General features: G+C 41.5%; 1 protein-coding gene across 1 annotated transcript in view; it reads right to left on the bottom strand.

The window, feature by feature from the left end:
* Nucleotides 1-21,497, bottom strand: part of LOC132836669 (tyrosine-protein kinase receptor UFO) — a 215,348-nt gene that overhangs the window by 13,610 nt on the left and 180,241 nt on the right. The window contains exons 16-18 of the mRNA XM_060856058.1: nt 13,810-13,931; nt 7,596-7,705; nt 1,908-2,067 (exon numbers count right to left, since the gene is read on the bottom strand). Coding sequence (XP_060712041.1) covers nt 1,908-2,067; nt 7,596-7,705; nt 13,810-13,931 — 392 coding nt within the window. The remainder of the gene's footprint in view (nt 1-1,907; nt 2,068-7,595; nt 7,706-13,809; nt 13,932-21,497) is intronic.

Genomic DNA, 21,497 nt, shown 5'->3' with positions numbered 1-21,497 from the left:
GCTTAATAATGGACTCTCGCATCTTTGCTATGAAAGAGGGAAATAAATAGCGACATCTTTAAAAATGTCCATATTACAGAGGAGATGGTACTGGAATTCTTAAAATGCACGAAGGTGGACAAGTATCCGGGACCTGACCAGGTGTACCCTAGAACTCTGGGAAGCAAGGGAAGTGATTACAAGACTCCTTGCTGAGATCTTTTGTAAGATTGATAGCCACAAGTGAGGTGCTGGAAGACTGTAGGTTGGCTAATGTGGTGCCACTATTAAGAAAGGTGGTAAGGAATAACCAGGATTTATAGATTGGTGAGCCTGACATTGCTCATGGGCAAGTTGTTGAAGGGAGTCCTGAGGGACAGGATTTACATGTACTTGGAAAGTCAAGAACTGATTAGAGATAGTCAACATAGTTTTATGCATGGGCAATTATGTCTCACTAACTTTATTGAGTTTTCTGAAGAAGTATCAAAGAGGATTGACGAGGGCAGTGTGGTGGTTATGATCTATATGACCTTAGAAAGTCCCTTATGGTAGGCTGGTTAGCAAGGATGGATCACATGGTATACAGGGAGAACTATCCATTTAGATACAGAACTAGTTGGAAGGTAGAAGACAGAGGATGGTGATGGAGGATTGCTTTTTGGATTGAAGCCTATGACCAGTGGTGTGCCACAAGGATTGGTGCTGGGTTCAGTGTTTTTCTTCATTTATATAAATGACTTCGATGTGAAAACATGAAGTATGGTTACGTAAGTTTGCAGATGACACCACAATTGGAGGTGTAGTAGTAGACAGCAAAGATTACCTCAGAGTACAACGGGATCTTGATCAGATGGGTCACTGGGCTGAGGAGTGGCAGGTGAAGTTTAATTTAGATAAATGTGAGGTGCTGCATTTTGGAAAGGCAAATTATACACCAAATGGTAACGTCTTGTGGGAGTGTTGCTGAATAAGGAGACCTTGGAGTGCAAGTTCATAAATCCTTGAAAGTGGAATCGGAGGTAGATAGGATAGTGAAGGTAGTGCTTGGTACGCTTTCCTTTATTGGTCAGTTCACTGAGGTATGGGAGTTGGGAGGTCCCGTTACGGCTGTACAGGACATTGGTGAGGCCACTTTTGAAATGCTGTGTCCAGTCTGGTCTCCCTGCTATGGGGAAGATGTTGTCAAACTTGAGAAGGTTCAGAAAAGATTTACAAGGGTGTTGCAGGATTAGAGGATTTGAGCTAGAGGGAGAGGCTGAACAGGTTGGGGCTGTTTTCCCTGCAGTGTCCTTATCGAAGGTGAACTTATAGACGCTTATAAAATCATGAGGGACATGGAGAAGGTGAATAGACAAGGTATTTTCTTTGGGTTGGGAGAGTCCAAAACTAGAGGGCACAAGTTGAAGTTGAGAAGGGAAAAGTTTAAAAGGGACCTAAGGGGTAATTTTTTCACACAGCTGGTGGTGGCTGTATGGAATGACCTGCCAGAGAAAGTGGTGGAGGCAGTACAATTACAACATTTAAAAGGTATCTGGATGGTTATATGACTAGAAAGAGTTTGGAGTGATATGGGACAAATGTATGCAAATGGTTTTAGTTTAATTTGGGATTTCTGGTCGGTATGGACAAGTTGGACCGAAGGGTCTGTTTCCGTGTTATACATCTCTATGACTTGACGACTCTAAGTAGAATACATCCTGCCTCTCTCCTTGTGTATGGGTTCTATATGTATCATCTTCTGAATTGATGGATATCTCTACCAACTCAATCATTGGAAGCAGTCACCATGGCCACGAAGTACACCATTTGCAAGACGCATCACATTCCCAAAACTCCTTGAACCGGAAAGGTGAAATGTCTATACTTCATTTCAAATTACATTGTCCTCAGACCTTTGGAAGGATTTCAGAACTGAGATCACTTACCACATCACTTTTGGTTGTGTAAACTCTGTCTGCTAGACTTTCAATTGCAATCCACTTTACTGGCATTTTTGAGATCCGGCCTTGTCGATAGTAATCTCCATTGTAGATTTTTTTGGACAAGCCAAAGTCAGCCACGCAGACATTCATATTTTCATTTAACCTGCAATAAGAAAGACATTGCTTTAAAATATTAGCAATACATCAAACCTCCTGCCTCTGATCTCCCTTTATCCAGAAACGCCAACTCTTTTTCTCACCATTTTCCTAACTTCTGCCAAGTTTTGTTGAAACACCATTCTAGCCAATTCCATTGCAGGGGCACATTGTCACTCCCAAAAATATTGTGCAACCAAGTCGGCTTCATCATGATTCACTATTTGCCGCCATCAGGGAAGTCATGAATCATAGCTTGAATTTGGGAATCTTTTGAAAAGCAAGTTCAAAATATCTTGCCCTTTCCTCCATTTCCTTTCCATTCCCCCTATGTTTGTGCTTTGCCAAATAATTTCTCTCACCCCCATGGCCCCTTGTAGGCTAATGCCAACTCATTTCCCCACACAAACAGCCATTGACTCTCATACCCTCTTTGCTAACTAATGGTCTAACTCTTCAGACAATACGCACTATATTGAAAGTCAGCGATTCCTACAGTAACAATGGCATGTGCGGAACATTCAGAAAAGAAAGTCATCACATCATCTTCTGAGAAATCTGCTCTTCCTACAACCCAATAAAAACGTTAATCAAATATAGCACTAAAGTAACTATAGCAGAAACTTCAAATACATCATACCTCTTCAATTCTCAAATGACAGTTAAGACATTGACAAAAGTGATTACAAAGAAAATTCTAAATAACCTCAATCAAGCAAAGTCAACATTTTCAATCAGATGAGAATCCCTGTTGTGAAAATCCTTTCGCGTCAAAGCTGTCGATGCAGCATGGCACAGTGGCATGGAGGATACTGGGTGCCTTTGATTGGCTGAGCGCTGCCATGAGAGACTGGGGTGGTGTCAGCAAGAGCACATTAAGTGGTGTTGAGTTGGCGTGGATGGCATGCAGAGTCATGGGGAGGGAGGAGATGATGTCGGAATGAGGGGTGAAGGCCTAAGAGACTTCATTTCAACTGGAATAAAGTCCTAGAGAACTGAGGTTCGTCTTTAAACAAATCTGTCTTGGTATCAGCATGTTGCTGGTGACTCCAGAGCTAGCAGGTTCATACCCATGACACTGCACCCATTGTGAAATTTCAGATTTAAGCTACCTATCTTGGGAACCAAAAATTGACCCAAATGCCACCTTAGTTTAAATGCTCCTTAAACCCTCGTTTTTGAGCAAGACATCTGTCGTAACTCTCCCTTCTCCTTATACAGCACATGTCAATATTGTCTGTAAAACTCCTCTACAGTTATTCAAACTCAAAATAAAAAGAAAATTAAATTTGTTTTTGTTTTACTAGCACGGCACAGTGGCCCAGTGGTTAGTACTGTTGCCAGGAACTGGGTTCAATTCCACCCTCGGGCAACTGTCTGTGTGGAGTTTGCACATTCTCCCCGTGCCTGCATGCATTTCCTCCGGGTGCTCTAGTTTCCTCCCACAGTACAAAGATGTGCAGGTTAGGTGGATTGGCTAAATTGCCTAAAGTGTCCAGGGATGTGCAGGCTAGGTGGATTGACCATGGGAAATGTAGGGTTCCAGAGATAGGAAGGGATTAGAGGAGTGTTATTGGCAGGGTTAGTGTGGACTCAATGGGCCAAATGGCCTGTTTCCACACTGTAGGGGTTCTATAATTCTAACTTTGTTACAATATTGTAAAACGTACTTTGCCATTTATACAATTACTTTTTCTTTACTTCAAGTTTTATTCACATTTGCTTACATTAACTGAAGTTATAAACACTCATATAAGCAACCATGACTTTGAAGTATTTTTAAAATCTTTCAAAAACACTTAAAAAACCTCCATAACATTCCAAAGCTGCTGGACGTCAATAGTGTTCCTGCCAATACTGACATCAAAGACTATATGGCCTCTGCTTCTGAGCCACATCTGAAACTCATGGCTCACTTTGTGGCTGACTGTGTTCAGCAGTTTAGACGAGATGGAGTAATAGACCCTTCGGTCCAACTCATCCATGCCAGCCAGATATCCTAAATCAATCCAAGACACCCCGAAAGCTCAAATGAAAAAAAAATAAATCACAGGCTGTCTAATCAATGACTGCAAGTCTTTGGCTATTAATCTATGCATCAGGAGTGAGATTAAGATTTTCACGGATGTAAGGGAAGTGAGACAATGATTTCAGGACATCGGGGGGGAAATGATTAGGAGCTTCCAGGACATCAGAGGAGTGAGACCAAGAATGTTTTGGACTGTCAAGGAAATTAGAACAGAAATGTTTAGAATATCATGGAGAATGGAAATAGGATTTTTCAGAACATTTTGGGAGTGAGACCAGGACTTTATGGGAATATTATTGAAACGAGTAGAAGGCAGTTGCATTCCCAAATCTGCTGCTTAATGATTAATTCCAACAAGAGATGTAAAAGATGTTTCCCAAAATTGTAGTGGAGTAGCATTGCAGCATGTAGGCTCCTGCCCAGAGCTCATCTGCTCTGTCCACTTTTACATTTTTTTTGTCCTTTCACTGTTTTGTTTCCTTAATTAATCTAGTCACCCTCTGTGGGTGACTGTTAGCTTCGAGGTGTCAAACAATGTAAGATTTCTTCCCAGTGGCTGTGGAGGAGGAAATCGACTTGGGTGCAGCACAGTGGAAATTGAGCTCAGCGTGGGGAAGACCAAGAGAGTGAGCCAGCATGGGGGACAGTGAGAGAGTATGGAGGTGATTGAGCTAGCACGGGGGACGGTGAGAGGGTGTGGAGGAGATTGAGCCAGCACGGGGGACGGTGAGAGGGTGTGGCGGAGACCGAGCCAGCACGGGGGAGGTTGAATCCTGTAGGGAGTGCGAGCTCAGCATTGCTCAGCACTTAAGAAGGGACTGTCATATTGAATTGTCAACTTTATTTCCTTATTTTTCTACATTGTACTTAAACTTTTGTAGTTAGGTACTTTTGTACTTAAGATGGAGCCTGGAATGTCAACTTATTGCATTCCTGTATCCCTATTTTTGAGTACACGTGACAATAAAATCTAACTCTAATTCTAAACTAAACTAATCGGCTTTTTGCCTCCCTCTGTTTTGACTTGGGGTGTTACACTGGCTGTTGTCCATTCCCTGGTACTTCTTCAGAACCCAAAAATTATACTAATACCTCCACTATCTCTGTAGCTACTTTTAGGATCCTAGGAACCATCGAGACCAGGGACTTACCAGTCTTTAGCCTCATTACTTTTCCACTACTGTTAGTGATGGTACTTAATTTCTCCCATGTCTTTGCTAGTATTAATGGAATGTTCGAAGTGTCTTCCACTAAAAGGATTGATACAAAATATCTCATAGAATAGAATAGAATCCTTACAGTGTGGAAACACATCATTCAGCCCATCAAGCCTACACTGACCATCCAAAAAGCCTCCCACCCACTCTCCAACCTATACTTGTAACCTTGTATTGCCCACAGCTAATCGAGCTGACCTACATATCCCTGGTTATTATAGGCTATTTAACATGGCCAATCCATCTTTGGACTGTGGGAGGAAACTGGAGAACCCAAAGGAAACCCACGCAGACATGGGCAGAATGTGCTAACTCCACACACCCGTCGCCCAAGGGTGGAGTCAAACCCAGGTCACTAGCACTGTGAGGCAGCAGTGCTAACTACTGAGCCACTGCGCTACCTTCTGTTTTAACTCCTCAGCCATTTCCTTGTTCCCCATAGCTATCTCTGTATATTTAATTTCTAAAGGGCTTCACTTTGACCTCTCTCTTCCTTTTCATACACTTAAAGAAGCTCTTATTGTCAGTTTTTACATTCCTTGCTAGTTTGCCTCCAATTTATTTTCTCTCTCTTTATTACCCTCTAAATTCTCCTTTTTCTGGATTCCAAATTTTTTCTCAGTTTTCAGGGCAATTGCTGATTTTTTTTGTCATTTTTCTTCCAACTTTATATGCTCCTGAACTTCCTTGGTTAGCCATAGTTAATTTATCCCTCTCTTAAAGTCTTTCCTTCTTACTGAGACATATATTTTAATAAGTCATGAAGTACTTCCTTAAATATCTGCCACTGCTTGCTTATTGTCTTTCCTGCTAATCTCTCTGCCCAATCCACCTCGGATAACTCCATCCTCATTTTATTGTGTCTAACAGTGTCTTCTTTCCTTTGCTATGACTTACTTCTGCCTAAGTGGAGTCTGCATCATCTGAGTCTGTATTATCTCTCTCAACTGTCCACATTTTATCTCTCATTAACAATGCTTCTCCCCTCCTGTCTTTCTAAAAGGTCTAATATCCCAAAATGTTAAGTTTCCAGATTTGATGTCCTGTTAACCATGTTTCCATAACGGCTATGAGATCATATCTATTTACTTCAACTTTCACTGTTCCTTCTTATTCCAAAAGTTTTGTGCATTAAGATACAAAGTTTTTAAGGCTTGCCATTTTATTATTTTTAATTATCATAATTTCTCTTTGCACTGTGGTCCCATTTGCCCCTCGCCATGATTTCATGTGGCTTGACTTGTCTGTTGGACATCTCTCCCAATTATGACACAAGCTGTAAGGAGACCTTTTCAGAGTCAAAGTGGACTGTGTGTGCCCTTGTCAACTCTGGTGCCTAAGCCAATACTAAGTGCTTTATCGATTTCTTGCCAATTGAATTTCCCTTTACATTTTGATGTAACAGAGAGGCTTGTTCAGCCATTTCAGAGGACATTTAAGAGTGAACCACATTGTGGGTCTGGATGTACACATATGACAGACCAGATAATGTCAGCATATTACCTTCTTTAAACATCATCGATGTTGGCAGCATAAGACTTCAGTCAGCCACATTTTGGAGTATTGTGTGCAGCTCTTTTCTCCACGCAATAAGGAAGGGTGAAGAAGTTTCAGAGAGGGTACAAAAGAGGGTTACTGAATGTTACGTGGATTGGAGTGAATTAGATATAAGGAGAAATTGGACAAACTTGGATTGCTTTTGCTAGTACACCGAAGGCTGACAGGAGTATATAAAATTATGAGCAATATTGATAGGGTGGATAGTTGGAATCTTTTTCCCAGGGTGCAAATGTCAAACACTCAGGGGCATAGGTTTAAGGTGAGTGGGGGGAAAAGTTTAAAGGAGATGTGTAAAAAAAAATTTCTTCATGTAGAGGGTGATAGGTACCTGGAATGTGTTCCCAAAGGAGGTGATAGAAGCAGACACATTAGCAAAGTTTAAGAACATTTAGACACACACATGAACAGACTGGGAATAGCGGGATATGGATCCTGTGCAGGCAGATGGGAACAGTTTGGAATGAAATCTTGGTTGGTCAAAAGGCCTGTTCCTGTTCTATACTGTTCTATGTTTTCCATGTTGCTGGGTTTAAAAGGTATATTTAGCTATTTTTCCTATCTAGTGACTCTTATGTGTTAAACATGAATACTGGGTGAAAGGCAAGTTTGGAGATGGCCCTTTTGGAATCAGTTAGTACCTAAGAATCTCTGATGTACAGAATGACAAGTCAAGTGAGATACATGATACCAGAAAAGGTGACAAAGCTAGACAAATCCCATTAGACTCACATGCAGTTGCGGGCAGCCAGGTCCCGGTGGATGAAGTTCTTGTTGCTGAGATATTCCATTCCCCGAGCAATGTCAGTCATGAATTTTACCAATGTCTGCATCGGGAGGTACTAGAAGAGAGAATCAACATTTCATAGAAATATGAGATGGTGAAAGAGCCAAAGTCATGTATAGAGGACAGTATCCTGATATACCAAAGCATTTGTCATCCAATGAAGCATGTAAGACATCTAACACAGAATAGGAAATGCCTCCCTATCAGAGCTCAGAGTTCAAAAGCTGCATGAATTTATGTAAAACTCCGTTATCTCACTTTTTAGATTAGAATCAATCTAAACATCATGGCATAGACAGAGAACACAGGGGGCCAACACCTTCAACATTTTGTCTAGCTATCACCATTGTTAACAGCTAACCCAAGAATGCAACTTTTTAAAAAAAGGTTTTGTGATTTACACATGAAAAAAGTGAAACTATCACTGCTTTCTAACAGATGAAAGGCTTAACAGATAAATAGTTTTTCAACGTATAATTTCAGTTACATCACCCTGTAAATTTTTACTGTAAATTCTGTGTTAGGATTGAGCCCTTCACTACCACCTGATGAAGGAGTGTTGCTCCAAAACCTAGTGTGCTTCCAATTAAACCTGTTGGACTATAACCTGGTGTTGTGTGATTTTTAACTTTGTACACCCCAGTCCAAGACCGGCAACTCCAAATTATATCATTGCTGAGTTAGCCAGAATACTCAGGGAGGATTGGGTAACTTGGACCGTGGGGTCCCAGGATTAGGAGAGGGAAAACCTGATGTTTCAAATCCTTCCTCAACATAGTGGATCTCACTCTGATTAGAAAGTTGAGGTGGAAGGGCTGGAACATAATGACTTATCATTTGCGTATCATCCAGGCATACTAATGCGGACTGGGTATTAAAGCAAAAAAATCAAAAGGGCAGTAGTCTATTGCACCGTATTGAGTGTCACAAGCAAGGGGAGAGTGTGTGTGAAAGAATGTATGTGTGTGAAAGTGCATGAGACAATGAGAGAGTGTAAGTGTGAGCATATGTGGAGTAAAGCAAAAGGGAGAGTGTGCAGAATGGGCAAGAGTGGACAGGTTAATGGAAGCAGTGGAGGAGAGTACAGCACAAAATGGGAAGGCAAGGTTACTGAAAGAATGACTGCAACAACTGAGAGGGTAAGCAGGCATCCTGTTCCTCATTTAGTGTACAGTATCATAGAAAATAGGAGCAACTGTGGGCCATTCAATCCTTCTGGCCTTTTTTGCCATTCAATATGATCATGGTTGATCACCTGACTCAGCACTCAGTTCCCACCATCTCCCATCCCCTTTGATACCTTCAGCCATAAATTAACTCCTACTTGAGAAAATTTAATGATTTTCCCTCATTCACCCAGTAAAGCAGAGAATTCCACAGGCTCACCACTCTCTGGGGGTAGGAATTTCTCCACAGAACTGTCCTGACAGTTCTCTCCTAATGACTGAGATGTCCAAATTTCCAATTCTACTGTGACCACTAGGACTCATAACAGCACACAATCAAACAGCCACTCTCAGACAACAACTCACCAGAACAAAGGACCCGATACCCAGCACGAGCAAAACCAATGGGGTATACAAAATCCCATGCAAAGACTGCACAAAACACTACATAGGACAAACAGGAAAACAGCTAACAATCCGCATCCATGAACACCAACTAGCCACGAAACAACACGACCAGCTATCCTTAGTAGCCACACACGCAGATGACAAGCAACATGAATTTGACTGGGACAACACTACTATTATAGGACAAGCCAAACAGAGAACAGCCAGGGAATTTCTAGAGGCATGGCACTCATCCACAGATTCAATCAATAAGCACATCGACCTGGACCCAATATACCAATCACTGCAATGGACAGCTGGAACTGACAATTGGAAGTGGCAGCTTCAAACCACTATAAATGCCAGAGGAAACATCACAGAAGTGCTTCACAGGAGGCTCCCAAGCACTGAGGATGTCACCTAGAAACGTCTGCAACACAAATTCCCAGCTCGGCGAACAGAACCACAACGAGCTACAAATCTTCTCACAAACTTCGAATTCTATTAGAACCCTTCTCCTTTAACCTGCCACTCCCATTCAAAGAGAGACAATTTCAGTCTCTAACCAGCTGGATTTATCACCCAAATCTTTGGAAATACCAGGGATGTGAGCAGTGATTCAAGGTCTAACTTTAGATGGCCCTATTAGTTCTCACTTTGCAGTTCAATGGAAATCAGAACTGTTAAATATCAACAAGCTCAGAGCATATGGACATTAAACATGTGAGGAAACAAGTTAAATACAGGGATAGAGGATGGACACATCATTGTTTATCCTCTCGATATATATTATATGCCTTAAACTGCTGTACAGATTTGTTAATTGACTCTTTTCAAAAGTTTTGGCACTAAGTCATGCCCACAATACAATAAAGTTCTTGCCGCTAAAGACAGCAAACCTTATAACCCTGCATTTCCCCTGGGTAATCCGTCTAGCCTGCACATCTTTGGACCGTGGGAGGAAACCGGAGCGTCTGGAGGAAACCTACAGAGACATCGGTAGAATGTGCAAACTCCACATTGCCTCACAATGCAGAGACCTGGGTTCAATTCCCGCCTCAGGCAACTGTCTGTGTGGGGTTTACACATTCTCCCCGTGTCGGTGTGGGTTTCCTCCAGGTGCTCTGGTTTCCTCCCACAATCCAAATATGTGCAGGTTAGGTGAATTGGCCATGCTAAATTAATGTTAGGTGAAGGGGTAAATGTAGGGAATGGGTCTGGGTGGGTTACTCTTCAGCGGGTCAGAAAAAAAAAGGAGCGGCACGGTGGCACAGTTGTTAGCACTGCTGCCTCACAGCGCCAGAGACCCTGGTTCAATTCCTGCCTCAGACGACTGTCTGTGTGGAGTTTGCACATTCTCCCCGTGTCTGCGTGGGCTTTCTCCAGGTGCTCCGGTTTCCTCCCACAGTCCAAAAATGTGCAGTTAGATGAATTGGCCATGCCAAATTGCTCGTAGTGTTAGGTGAAGGGGTAAATGTAGGGGAATGGGTCTGGGAGGGTTGCGCTTCGGTGGGTCTGTGTGGACTTGTTGGGCCAAAGGGCCTGTTTCCACACAGTAAGTAATCTATAAAAAAAAAGCCCAAAATGCAAATGAGAAAATTATAATGCAAATTGCTAAGGGAAAGATGAGAGAGAACATGAATAGTTACTAAAAGTAGCACGATTGAAAGATTAGACATCAAGATGCTGAGTTTGGTGGGGAGAATCTGAGCCATGTAATTCAATGTTCAAAGAAATATTTAAATTTGCACAGTCCCAACCAAAATTTGAGGACAGCGATATGGAAACATGTCATTTGAGGAAATGGCTTGACAACTTAACTGGACAAAAGGTGAATGGGCAGTGTTGATTGACAGGTAAAGTACAGGAAATTTGAGGCAGAGGAAATTTTCCAGCATTAGTGACTGTAAGGGCTGCCCACATTTGAAAGACATAAAATGGCTGATAAGGCATAGACAGAATTAAACAGCCTGCTCCAACATTAAGTGAAACATCATGGTACCTTTGAATAGGGCTATTCCAGGGTGAATGGGAGCCCCTACACAAACAGACATCAACAACAGTTCAATAACAAGTTGTCTAAGGATCAACATGAGTTTACTACACTACGACATGTGATTGATTCCAGCCTCACTAATGAAAGAATCTTGTCTCATTAATCCCATTAAGTGAACAGCACCAATTACTATAAGGGGTGTAAACCTCAGTCCATGACATAGTCAGTCTCAATTATTGTATAGCTGTGAAAACAGCTAAAATTATTTTGTAGTAATCAGTTGTTGCATTGAATCTATTCACAATATTAAGAAATAGGTTCTAGCTAAAGATTTTTCAGGTAATCACTGAGATATAATTATCGATACACATTTATAACCAGAGTATAATAGAAGAGTTAGGGGAAAACATACAGACAAAGATGTGAAATTTAATTAGTCTTGAGAAACACTTTCCTTATCTCTAAAAACATGCTTAGCATACCTTGTATGCAATGACTTGTTCACAACTTTTTAGTTAAAAAGTGCTTAAAACAGGAGTAGCTGTCAAACTTTACATACAACTAACTTTATAACAAGAATTAACACCGAATCTTATAGCAGTTAGTTAGAACCAACAGTCTTTTGTATTTTTTATACTTATAACTGGGACAATGGAAAATATGAGAAGAGTAACGGAATTTGAAAGAGATAGCAAAGCAATAAAAGGGTCAACAGAATTCAAGCAGTCCTTAGAGCAAAGCAAGTCTGTGACAAGTCCGAAGGAATGATCTTGGAATGTAAATTAATAGAATACATAGAAAGAGAGCGAAGCTGGTGATTACAATGTCTGCTGAACACCATGAGATCATGGAACCTGAGCCTGCCCAATATTGATTACTTATATCATAGGATTGCATGTATTGAATAAGGGGAAGGGCACAGTCAACACATTGCATGTGATTATTGTAACATAAATGCTGTATTTCACTGTAAAAACTAGAACGTCATTGATTTCGCTTCTGATCTGAGCTGAAGATTAAGAGAATGGCTGGCTTCTCACGTCAAGATCAAATTTGGGGAAGAAATTTGGCCCTCTCCCTGCATAAACCGATTATTGCTTGAATAGGAGTTAAGTCTGCCATGTGCCTGAATCCTGCCTCTCTCCTGAGTCTCTGTCGCTGTTCAGGGATTACGCTCCTACAGTGCTGAAACTATGTTGGCTACATCAGAGTTAGTGCTTGATGCATAAATCTCAATTGAAGGAAGCAGCCAGGACAAACTTACATTGAATTCAAAAGGGTTAAGCGAAGTAATTTTGATGGGTGGATGAAAGTAATGAAGGTGAAATCATTTATGAAAAGTTCTTCGAGGAATTTAAAAATTCACTAATATCTGTAATAAAGAAGCCGTGATGCGGACCAGTAGCAATAATAGCAATAATCCATAAAACTAAATTTTATTCCATTACCCACATAAATTCAAAAAAGGTATGAAGTGGAAGAAAGGCAAGTAGCCAAGACAAAGACTAGATAGCTGAGAATGCTCCTGAGGTTTCCTCCACAAATCAGAAAGCAAAGTACTGTGGGGTAGGTGAAAATCAGAAGCCAAGGTGTTCCAATTGTAACAAGAGACACATTCATTCAGAATGCTGGAAATTGAAAAGGAAACTCATAAATTTATTGAGAGAGGCTTTAAGAGATGTATTTGCCTTTTTTTTAGTAAAGAAAGGTTGAGACAGAGGTACTGAGCAGTCCACTCAAAGCCATTTAAAGCAAACAGCTTGTGAGGCCTTGAGTTTTTAAAAAAAGTTGGAACAAAGAAGCAGCCTGAATGGGTGGGATCAAGCTCCCACAGAACCAGGAGTTTTAGTTTAAGATTTTTGCAGGAGCTGAGGTCTTGAGGCTGGATATGAAAGCTCTCGTTCCTCTTTCTGTTACAGCTAAAATCTAGGATTCTCTTTCTATTGCTAGAATCGCATGTCAGACAATCTATTTTACTGAATTTCATTTACCAAAGGAGTGCTTATGGGATGTTACTGTATTAGAACAGTTAATTAGTTGTAGTTAATATGTATATATATATAAAATTAAGTATTTTGGGAGTTACGGTTAAGCCAATTCTTTTCTTTATTTTAATTATTTCCGTATTTTAATTATAGTGTATGAATAAAAGATGTCTTGCTTCAACAGCTTGACCAATTGTATTGCATCCAGAACATAACACCTTACAGTTATGTTTAAAATAAGAAAAATTTAGAGTCAAGACTATCTTCTTCATATGTTTTTAGGGAGGCTGGTCTGGTCCAGTCCATAACAGGATAAGAGTATCACTGCCTGGGCCAACATTTATTGCCCGTCCCTAATTACAAGTGGTGAGCTGCTTTCTTGACACCATGGTTGATGCCATCACATGATTCATTTCATAATGTCCCTTTGCCAGACCCTTGTCATTGAATTTCCAACACATCAAACATCAACCTTAACTGTGTCTCTGTTTGAATTTTGAAGATTTGTTCACCCCTATCAATTGAGCAGGGGAGACTGGGTGCTCTCTCATCAAACCCACCAGCACCAATGATCATTTACCAAGAGTGGATGTCTTACAGGCCTGAGATTGTGGCATGAACTTACCACAGGGCTCTCTCCCAGTCGAGAGTATAGGAGGAAACTGTGGAGATCCCCATGTTTCATGAATGGAAGGATGACCACTGGTGATGGAAAGCCTTCATTCTCATGATTCTGTAGACAGACCCCTGTATTTGGAGAAGGAAAGAAGAAAAACCATGTTATAAATTAAATGACAGCAGACTGGAAATATTAAAGACAGATGCTCCTTCATTGTCACTGGATGAAAATCCTGGAACTCAAACCCTATTAGTATTGTGCGGCTACCTGCACCAAATGGACTGTGATGGTTCAAGAAAGCAGCTCACCATCACCTTCTCAAAAGCAACTAGGATGGGCAATTAATGATGGTCTAGCCACTGATGCCCACGTCAGGTGAGTGAATGAATTAATCACTTTTTTTTTTAAGCAGTGTTTGCTAACATCAAAAAATGTGTTCTGGAGAAATTCAGCAGGATTGTGAAGAAAAAAGCAAAGTTAACATATCAAGTGTAAGATGTCTCTTCTTTCAAAACATATCCCTCATTGTCATAAAATGTATGCCATCAGAGTTCAGTGTTTTTCTACTTTGAAGCTTACCTTTTTTTAGAAATAGTTACTTTTAATTGTAGAGTCAGAGTTGTACAGGTTGGATATAAACCCTTCAGTCCAACTCGCCCATGCTAACCAGATATCCCAAATTAGTCCCATTTGCCAGCATTTGGCCCATTTCCATCTAAACCCTTCCTATTCATGTACCCATGAAGATGCCTTTTAAATGCTGTAATTATACCAGCCTCCACCACGTTCTCTGGCAACCCATTCCATTCACAGATCACCATCTGCGTGAAAAAGTTGCCCCAGTCTCTTTTAATTCTTTCCCTCTCACCTATGCCTTCTAGTTCTGGCCTCTCCCATCCCAGGGAAAATACCTTCTCTATTTACCCTATCCATGCCCCTCATGATTTTGTAAACCTTTATAAGGTCACCCCTCAGCCTCCAACGCTTAGGGAAAATAGCCCCGGTGTATTCAGCCTCTCCCCAGAGCTCAAACCCTCTAGTTCTGGTAACATCTTTGTAAATCTTTTCTGAACCTTCCCAAGTTTAACATCTTTGCCAGAACAGGAAGACTATAATTCCAAAAGTGCTGTAACCAATGTCCTGTTTGGCTGCAGCAAAACATCCCAACTTCGACACTCAACGTACTGACCGATAAAGGCAAGTGTACCAAACACATTCTTCACTACCCTATATACCTGTGACTCCATCTTCAAGGAACTATGAACCTGCACCGCAAGGTCTCTTTGTTTGGCAACACTCCCCAGGATCCTACCATTAAGTGTATAAGTCTTGCCCTGATTTACCTTTCCAAAATGTAGCACCTCACATTTATCTAAATTAAATTCCGTCTGCCATTCCTTGGCTCATCAACCTATCCAATCAAAGACCCATTGTAGTAGAGGTAACCTTCATCATTGTCCACTACACCTCCAATCTTGATGTCATCTGCAAAATGACTAACCACTCGCCCTACATTCACATCCAAATCATTCATATAGGTGACAAAAAGCAATGGACTCAACCGAACCTTGTGGTACACCGCTGGTCACTGGCTTCCAGCCCAAAAAACAATCCTCCACCACCACGCTCTGTCTCTACCTTCCAGTCAGTTTTGGATCCAAATGGCTAGCTGTCCGTATTCAAATGTGATCTAACCTTGCTAACCAATCTACCGTGTGGAACTTTGCTGCAGTTCATATAGACAATAGCCATCGCTGTGCCTTCATCAGTCTTCTTTGTCACTTCATCAAAAAATGAAATCAAATTAGTGAGTCATGAGTTTTTAAAAAAAACATTTGTGGGATGTTGGCATCGCTGGCTGGCCAGCATTTATTGCCCAGTCCTAGTTACTCTTGGGAAGATGGTGGTGAGCTGCCACCTTAAACCACAGAAGTCCATCACAATGCCATTAGGGAGGAAATTCCAAGGTTTTGACCCAGCGACAGTGAAGGAACTACGATATACTTCCAAGTCAGAATGTTGAGTGGCTTGGAGGGGAACTTGAAGATGGTGGTGTTCCCATATATCTACTGACCTTGACCTTCTAGATTGAATTGGTCGTGGGTTTGGAAGGTTCTGTGTGGTAATCTTTGGTGAATTTCTGCAATGCATCTTATAGATAGTACACACTGCTGCTACTGAGCATTGTTGGTGGAGGGAGTGGATGCTTGTGGATGTAGTGCCAATCAAGCAGGCTGCTTTGTCCCAGATGGTGTCAAGCTTCTTGAGTGTTGTTGGAGCTGCCCCATCCAGGCAAGTGGAGAATATTACATCACACTCCTGACTTGTGCCTTGTAAATGGTGGGCAGGTTTTGAGTAGTCAGGAGATGAGTTACTTGTCACACCATTCATAGCGTCTGAGCTGCTCGTGCAGCTACTGTGTTTATGTGGTGAGTCCAATTGAGTTTTTTTTGGTCAATGATAATCCCTAGATGTTGATAGTGTGGGATTCAGTGATGGTAATACCATTGAATGCGCATGCATAAAGCCAAGTTTACTTTCCCTAATCATAGAATCCCTCCAGTGTGGAAACAGACTATTTGGCACAACCAGTCTACATCAACCCTCTGAAGATGTAGAACCCACCCAGACCTATTCCCCTACCCTGTCTCCCCCTGACTAATGCACCTAGTCTACACATCCTTGAACACAATGGGCAACTTAGCATGGCCAGTTCACCTAACCTGCACATTTTTGGACCGTGGGAGGAAATTGCAGCACCTGGAGGACTCCCACGTAGATACGGGGAGAATGTTCAAACTCCACACTCATAGTTGCTGAAGGCTGGAATCAAACCCAGGACCCTGGTACTGTGAGGCAGCAGTGCTAACCACTGAGCCACAGTGTGTGCTTTTCCAAATACTTATAGATCCTGTCCCTCAGAATCCTCTCCAACAGCTTACCCACCACAGATATCAGGTTTATAGGTTTATAGTTCTCTGGCGTTTCCTTACCAACTTTCTTAATAACATTTTCCACATGCCAGTCTTTCAGCACCTCATCTGTGGCTATTGATACAAATATCTCAGCCAGAGGCTCGGCAATCATTTTCCTAGCTTCCCATACAGTTCTGGGATACACCTAATCAGCTCCCATAGGTTTATCCACCTTTATGCATTTTAAGATGTCAAACATCACCTCCCCTGAAAAATAGACACTTTTCAAGATATCAGTATTTATTTCTTCAAGTTGTCTAGTTTCCATATCCTTCTCCACAGCAAATAATTACGCAAAATACTCGTTTAGTATCTCACCCATCTCCTGCAGTTTCATCCATAGACCACCTTATTGATCTTTAAGGAGCCCAATTCTCTCCTGAGTTACTCTTTTGTCCTTCATGTATTTGCAGATTCTCCTTAACCCGAATCGTCAAAGTTATCGCATGTCCTTGTTACCCTCCTGACTTCCTTCTCAAGTATACTCTGACTGCTTTTATATTCCTCGAGGGATTCATTCAATTCCAACTGCCAGTACTTGCCATATGCTTCCTCCTTTCTCTTGACCGAAGCCTCAATTTCTTTAGTCATCCAGTATTCCCTACACCTACCAGTCTTTCCCTTCGCACTAATTGAAGTATACTGGGCTCTCATTATGTCATTTTTAAAGACCTCCTACTTTCCAGTTGCCCCTTTACCTGTGAATAGCCTCTCCCATTCATCATCTCCTGGGAAAATCACAAGAGATATTCATTTAGAAATTTCACTATTCAGAGAGTCACAGAGATGTGTAACATGGAAACAGGCCCTTCATTCAACTTGTCCATGCCACCTAGATATCCCAAATTAATCTAGTCCCACCTGCCAGCATTTGGCCCATATCCTTCTAAACCCTCCCTATTCATATATCCATCCAGATGCCTTTTAAATGTTGTAAATGTACCAGCCTCCACCACATTCTCTGGCAGCTCATTCCATACATGACCAACTTTTGCGAGAAAAAGTTACCCCTGAGGTCCCTTTTATAACTTTCCCCTCTAATCCTTGATGGCACATCCCATTTTCCTGAAGCACAACACAACCTCAACTCAAATTCAGTTCATCTGGTCATTAAAGGAATGATCCTCTTCACAAACAATTCCACCCAGCACCAAATGATAGTGTTTGCCAGCTCTGTGGATTTGACTAGCTATTTGTGGGCTTGTTAAATTCTTTTGTCTATTTACTAGGGATACAGGATTCCACAGTTCTATACCAGTAAAAAATTAACTCTGTAGCTACTTTAGTAAATCACAGAGCATGGTATGATGACATTTTTTAAACGATGACATGTAATGAAAGAAAGGTAATAATCAAACATGCAACAAGTGAACTTCCTGCTGCTCTTTGTACATTTGTTTTCCTCAAATTTGATGCTTTCCCTAACTTCTTTGGGTAACTATGAATGGTATGTCCTCTCCAGAACCCACACATTCCTACATCTGAATTGCTTTGCAACTTGATGCACTGTGAGCCAAATGTACTGAAGAAGTTGCTTGACTGCTCGACTGAACACTGCCAATTTGTTTTAACAACCCATTGCCCATTTCAAGTCCCATACTGAGCAACTCCTTCCTGAATGCCCTACCTGAAACCATGTGACCTGTGTCAAAATCCCCTTTCTGGACAGTATTCTGGCCGTACTAGTTACTTCAGTGAGCTTAGGGAATTATTACTCTCACCGTATCTGAGGTTCCACTGCAGAAACAAGACCACATGATCTAGTCTGACAGCCCTAAGGGATTGCTGCATTGTCAGTACGTGCTTTCTCACAGACAACATAGTTACAGCACTGAAACAGACCCTTTGGTCCAACTCGTCTATGCCGACCAGATACCTCAACCCCAATCTAGTCCCACCTGCCAGCACCTGGTCCATATCCCTCCAAACCCTTTCTATTCATATACCCATCCAGGTGCCTTTTCAATGTTGCAATTGTACCAGCCTCCACGACTTCCTTGGCAGTCCCTTCCGCACATGCACCACCCTGTGTGTGAGAAAGTTGGCCCTTGGGTCTCTTTCATATCTTTCCCTTCTCACCCAAAATCTATTCCCTCTAGTTCTGGAGTTTCCCATCCCAGAGAAAAGACCTAGTCTATTTATCCTATCCATGCCCCTCATGATTTTATAAACCTGTACAAGGTCACCCCTCATAACATGTTAAATTGAAATCTCTACATCCCAAGTTATTCTAGCATCACCAAACAGGCATTATAGTCACCTGTTATCACCAGATCAGAGATCTCACAAAACCTGGTTAGAGTCCAACAGGTTTATTTGAAATCACAAGCTTTCTGAGCACTGCTGCAGATGAATAGCATGGTGCAAGCTTGTCAAGGCAAAATTAAATACAATTTTGAGTCATTGTTGTAATATTTTCATCATGATACACAGCCTCATTTACAGAATGCAATCCTGTCAAAATGCATCAGGACTCACATTATGTATGGGACTACTCCCTGGCAATCATAAATTAAATATTTACATAGAAAGTAGGTTTAGGAGTAGGCCATTCAGCCCTTCGAGCCTGCACACCATTCAATACGATCATGGCTGACCCTGCAATCTCAGTATCGCACTCGCGCCCTCCCCCCTTACCCCTTGATACCTTTAGCCACAAGTTTCACATGCAGCTCCCTCTTGAATATTACTAATGAACTGGCCCCAATAGCTTCCTGTGGGAGGGAATTCCACAGGTTTACATCTTTCTGAGTGAAGACGGTCTTCCTCGTCTCGGTCTTGAATGGCTTACCCCTTATTCTTAGACTGTGTCCCCTAGTTTTGGACTTGCCCAACATCAGAAATATCCTTCCCACATCTAGCCTGTCCAGTCCCTTCAGAATTTTATATGTTTGGATGAGATTCCCCCTCATTCTTCTAAATTCCACTAAGTGCAAGCCCAGTTAATTTAGTCTTTCCTCATATGTCAGTCCTGCCATCCTGGAAATCAGTCTGATGAACCTTCACTGGACTCACTCAATAACAAGAATGTCCTTCTTTAGACTAGGAGGCCAAAACTGCATACAATACTCAAGGTGTGGCCTCACCAAGGCCCTGTAAAACTGCAGCAAGACGTCCTTACTCCGATACTTCATCCTCTAACTATGAAGGAGAGCATGTCATTAGCTTTCCTCATTGCATGCTGCACCTGCATGCTAACCTTCAGTGATTCTTCCACCATGACACCCAGGTCTCATTGCACCTCACCTTTTCCGAAACTGCCAGCATTCAGATAATAACCTGTCTTCCTGATTTTGTGAGCAAAATGGATTACCTCACATTTATCCAAATTATGTTGCATTTGCTAAGTATTTGCCCACTCAGCCAGTCTGTCCAAGTCACCCTGCAGCCTCTTAGCAACTTCCTCACAGCATACACTGCCATCCAGTTTAGTGTCATCTGCACATTTGGAGATAAAACATTCAATTCCTTCATCCAAATCATTAATGTATATTGTAAACAGCTGGGGTCCCAGCACTGAACCATGCAGCACCCCACTCGTTACTGCCTGAAATTCTGGAAAGGATGCATTTATTCCAACTCTCCACTTCCTGTCTGCCATCCAGTTTTCTATCCATGTCAATACATTATCTCTGATAACATGAGCTATAATTTTCCGTACTAATTTCTTGTGTGGAATCTTGTCAAAAGCCTATTGAAAGTCCAGATACACAACATCTACTGATTCATCCTTGTCCACACTACTGGTCACATCTTCAAAGAATTACGGCAGATTTATCAAGCATGATTTCTCTTTAGTGAATCCATGCTGACTAGGGCTGATTCTGTCACTACTTTCCAAGTGCTCAGTTATTACATCCCTAATGATTGACTCCAGCATTTTCCTCAACATCTATGTCAGGCTAACCAGCTGGTAATTCCCCATTTTCTCTCTCCCTCCTTTTTTAAAGATTGGAGTTACATTAGCTACTGTCTAGTGCATTGGAACTCTTCCAGAGTCTACAGAATGCTGGAACAAGATCACCAATGCATCCATCATTTTAAGGGCCACTTCCTTAATTATGTTGGGATGGAGAGCATCACGCCTGGGAACTCATTGTTTCAATCCCATTAACTTCCCCAATACCATTTCCTGACTAATAAGGATTTCCTTCAGTTCCCCTTTAATGCTTGACCTTCTGTCCCCGAGCATCTCCTGAGGATTATTTGTGTCCTCCTTAGTGAAGACAGATCCAAAGTATTTGGATTTAGTAATTTAGTAATGGTCTGCCATCCCTTTGTTTCCCATTATGAATTCACCTGATTCTAACTGCAAGGGACAAACTACATTTGTTTTCACTGGTCTTTCTCTCTTTACATATCTAAAGAAGCTTTTGTACTCAAGTTTTACGTTTTCTGTGAGCTCACTTTTATATTCTATTTTCCCTTTCCAAATTAAACTCTTTATCCTCCTGTGCTAAATTTAAAATTTATCCTAATCCTAATTTGTTGCTTTTCCTGGCAAATGTACACGCCTCCTCTTTGGTTTTAACACTGTCCCTGATTTCCCTCATTAGCCATGGTTGAGCCACCTTCCCTGCTTTACTCTTACACCAGATAGGGGTGGACAGTTGTTGAAGTTTATCCATGTATTCTTTAAATGTCAGTCATTCCCTATTCACTGTTAACCCCTTAAGTATCCTTTGTCAGTTTATCCCAGCCAATGCATACCTTATACTG

Source organism: Hemiscyllium ocellatum, chromosome 47 (genome assembly GCF_020745735.1).
Source record: "Hemiscyllium ocellatum isolate sHemOce1 chromosome 47, sHemOce1.pat.X.cur, whole genome shotgun sequence".
NCBI lineage: Eukaryota > Metazoa > Chordata > Chondrichthyes > Orectolobiformes > Hemiscylliidae > Hemiscyllium > Hemiscyllium ocellatum.
Note: the sequence above shows the minus strand (reverse complement) of the source record. Positions and strands in the feature narration are given on the sequence as shown.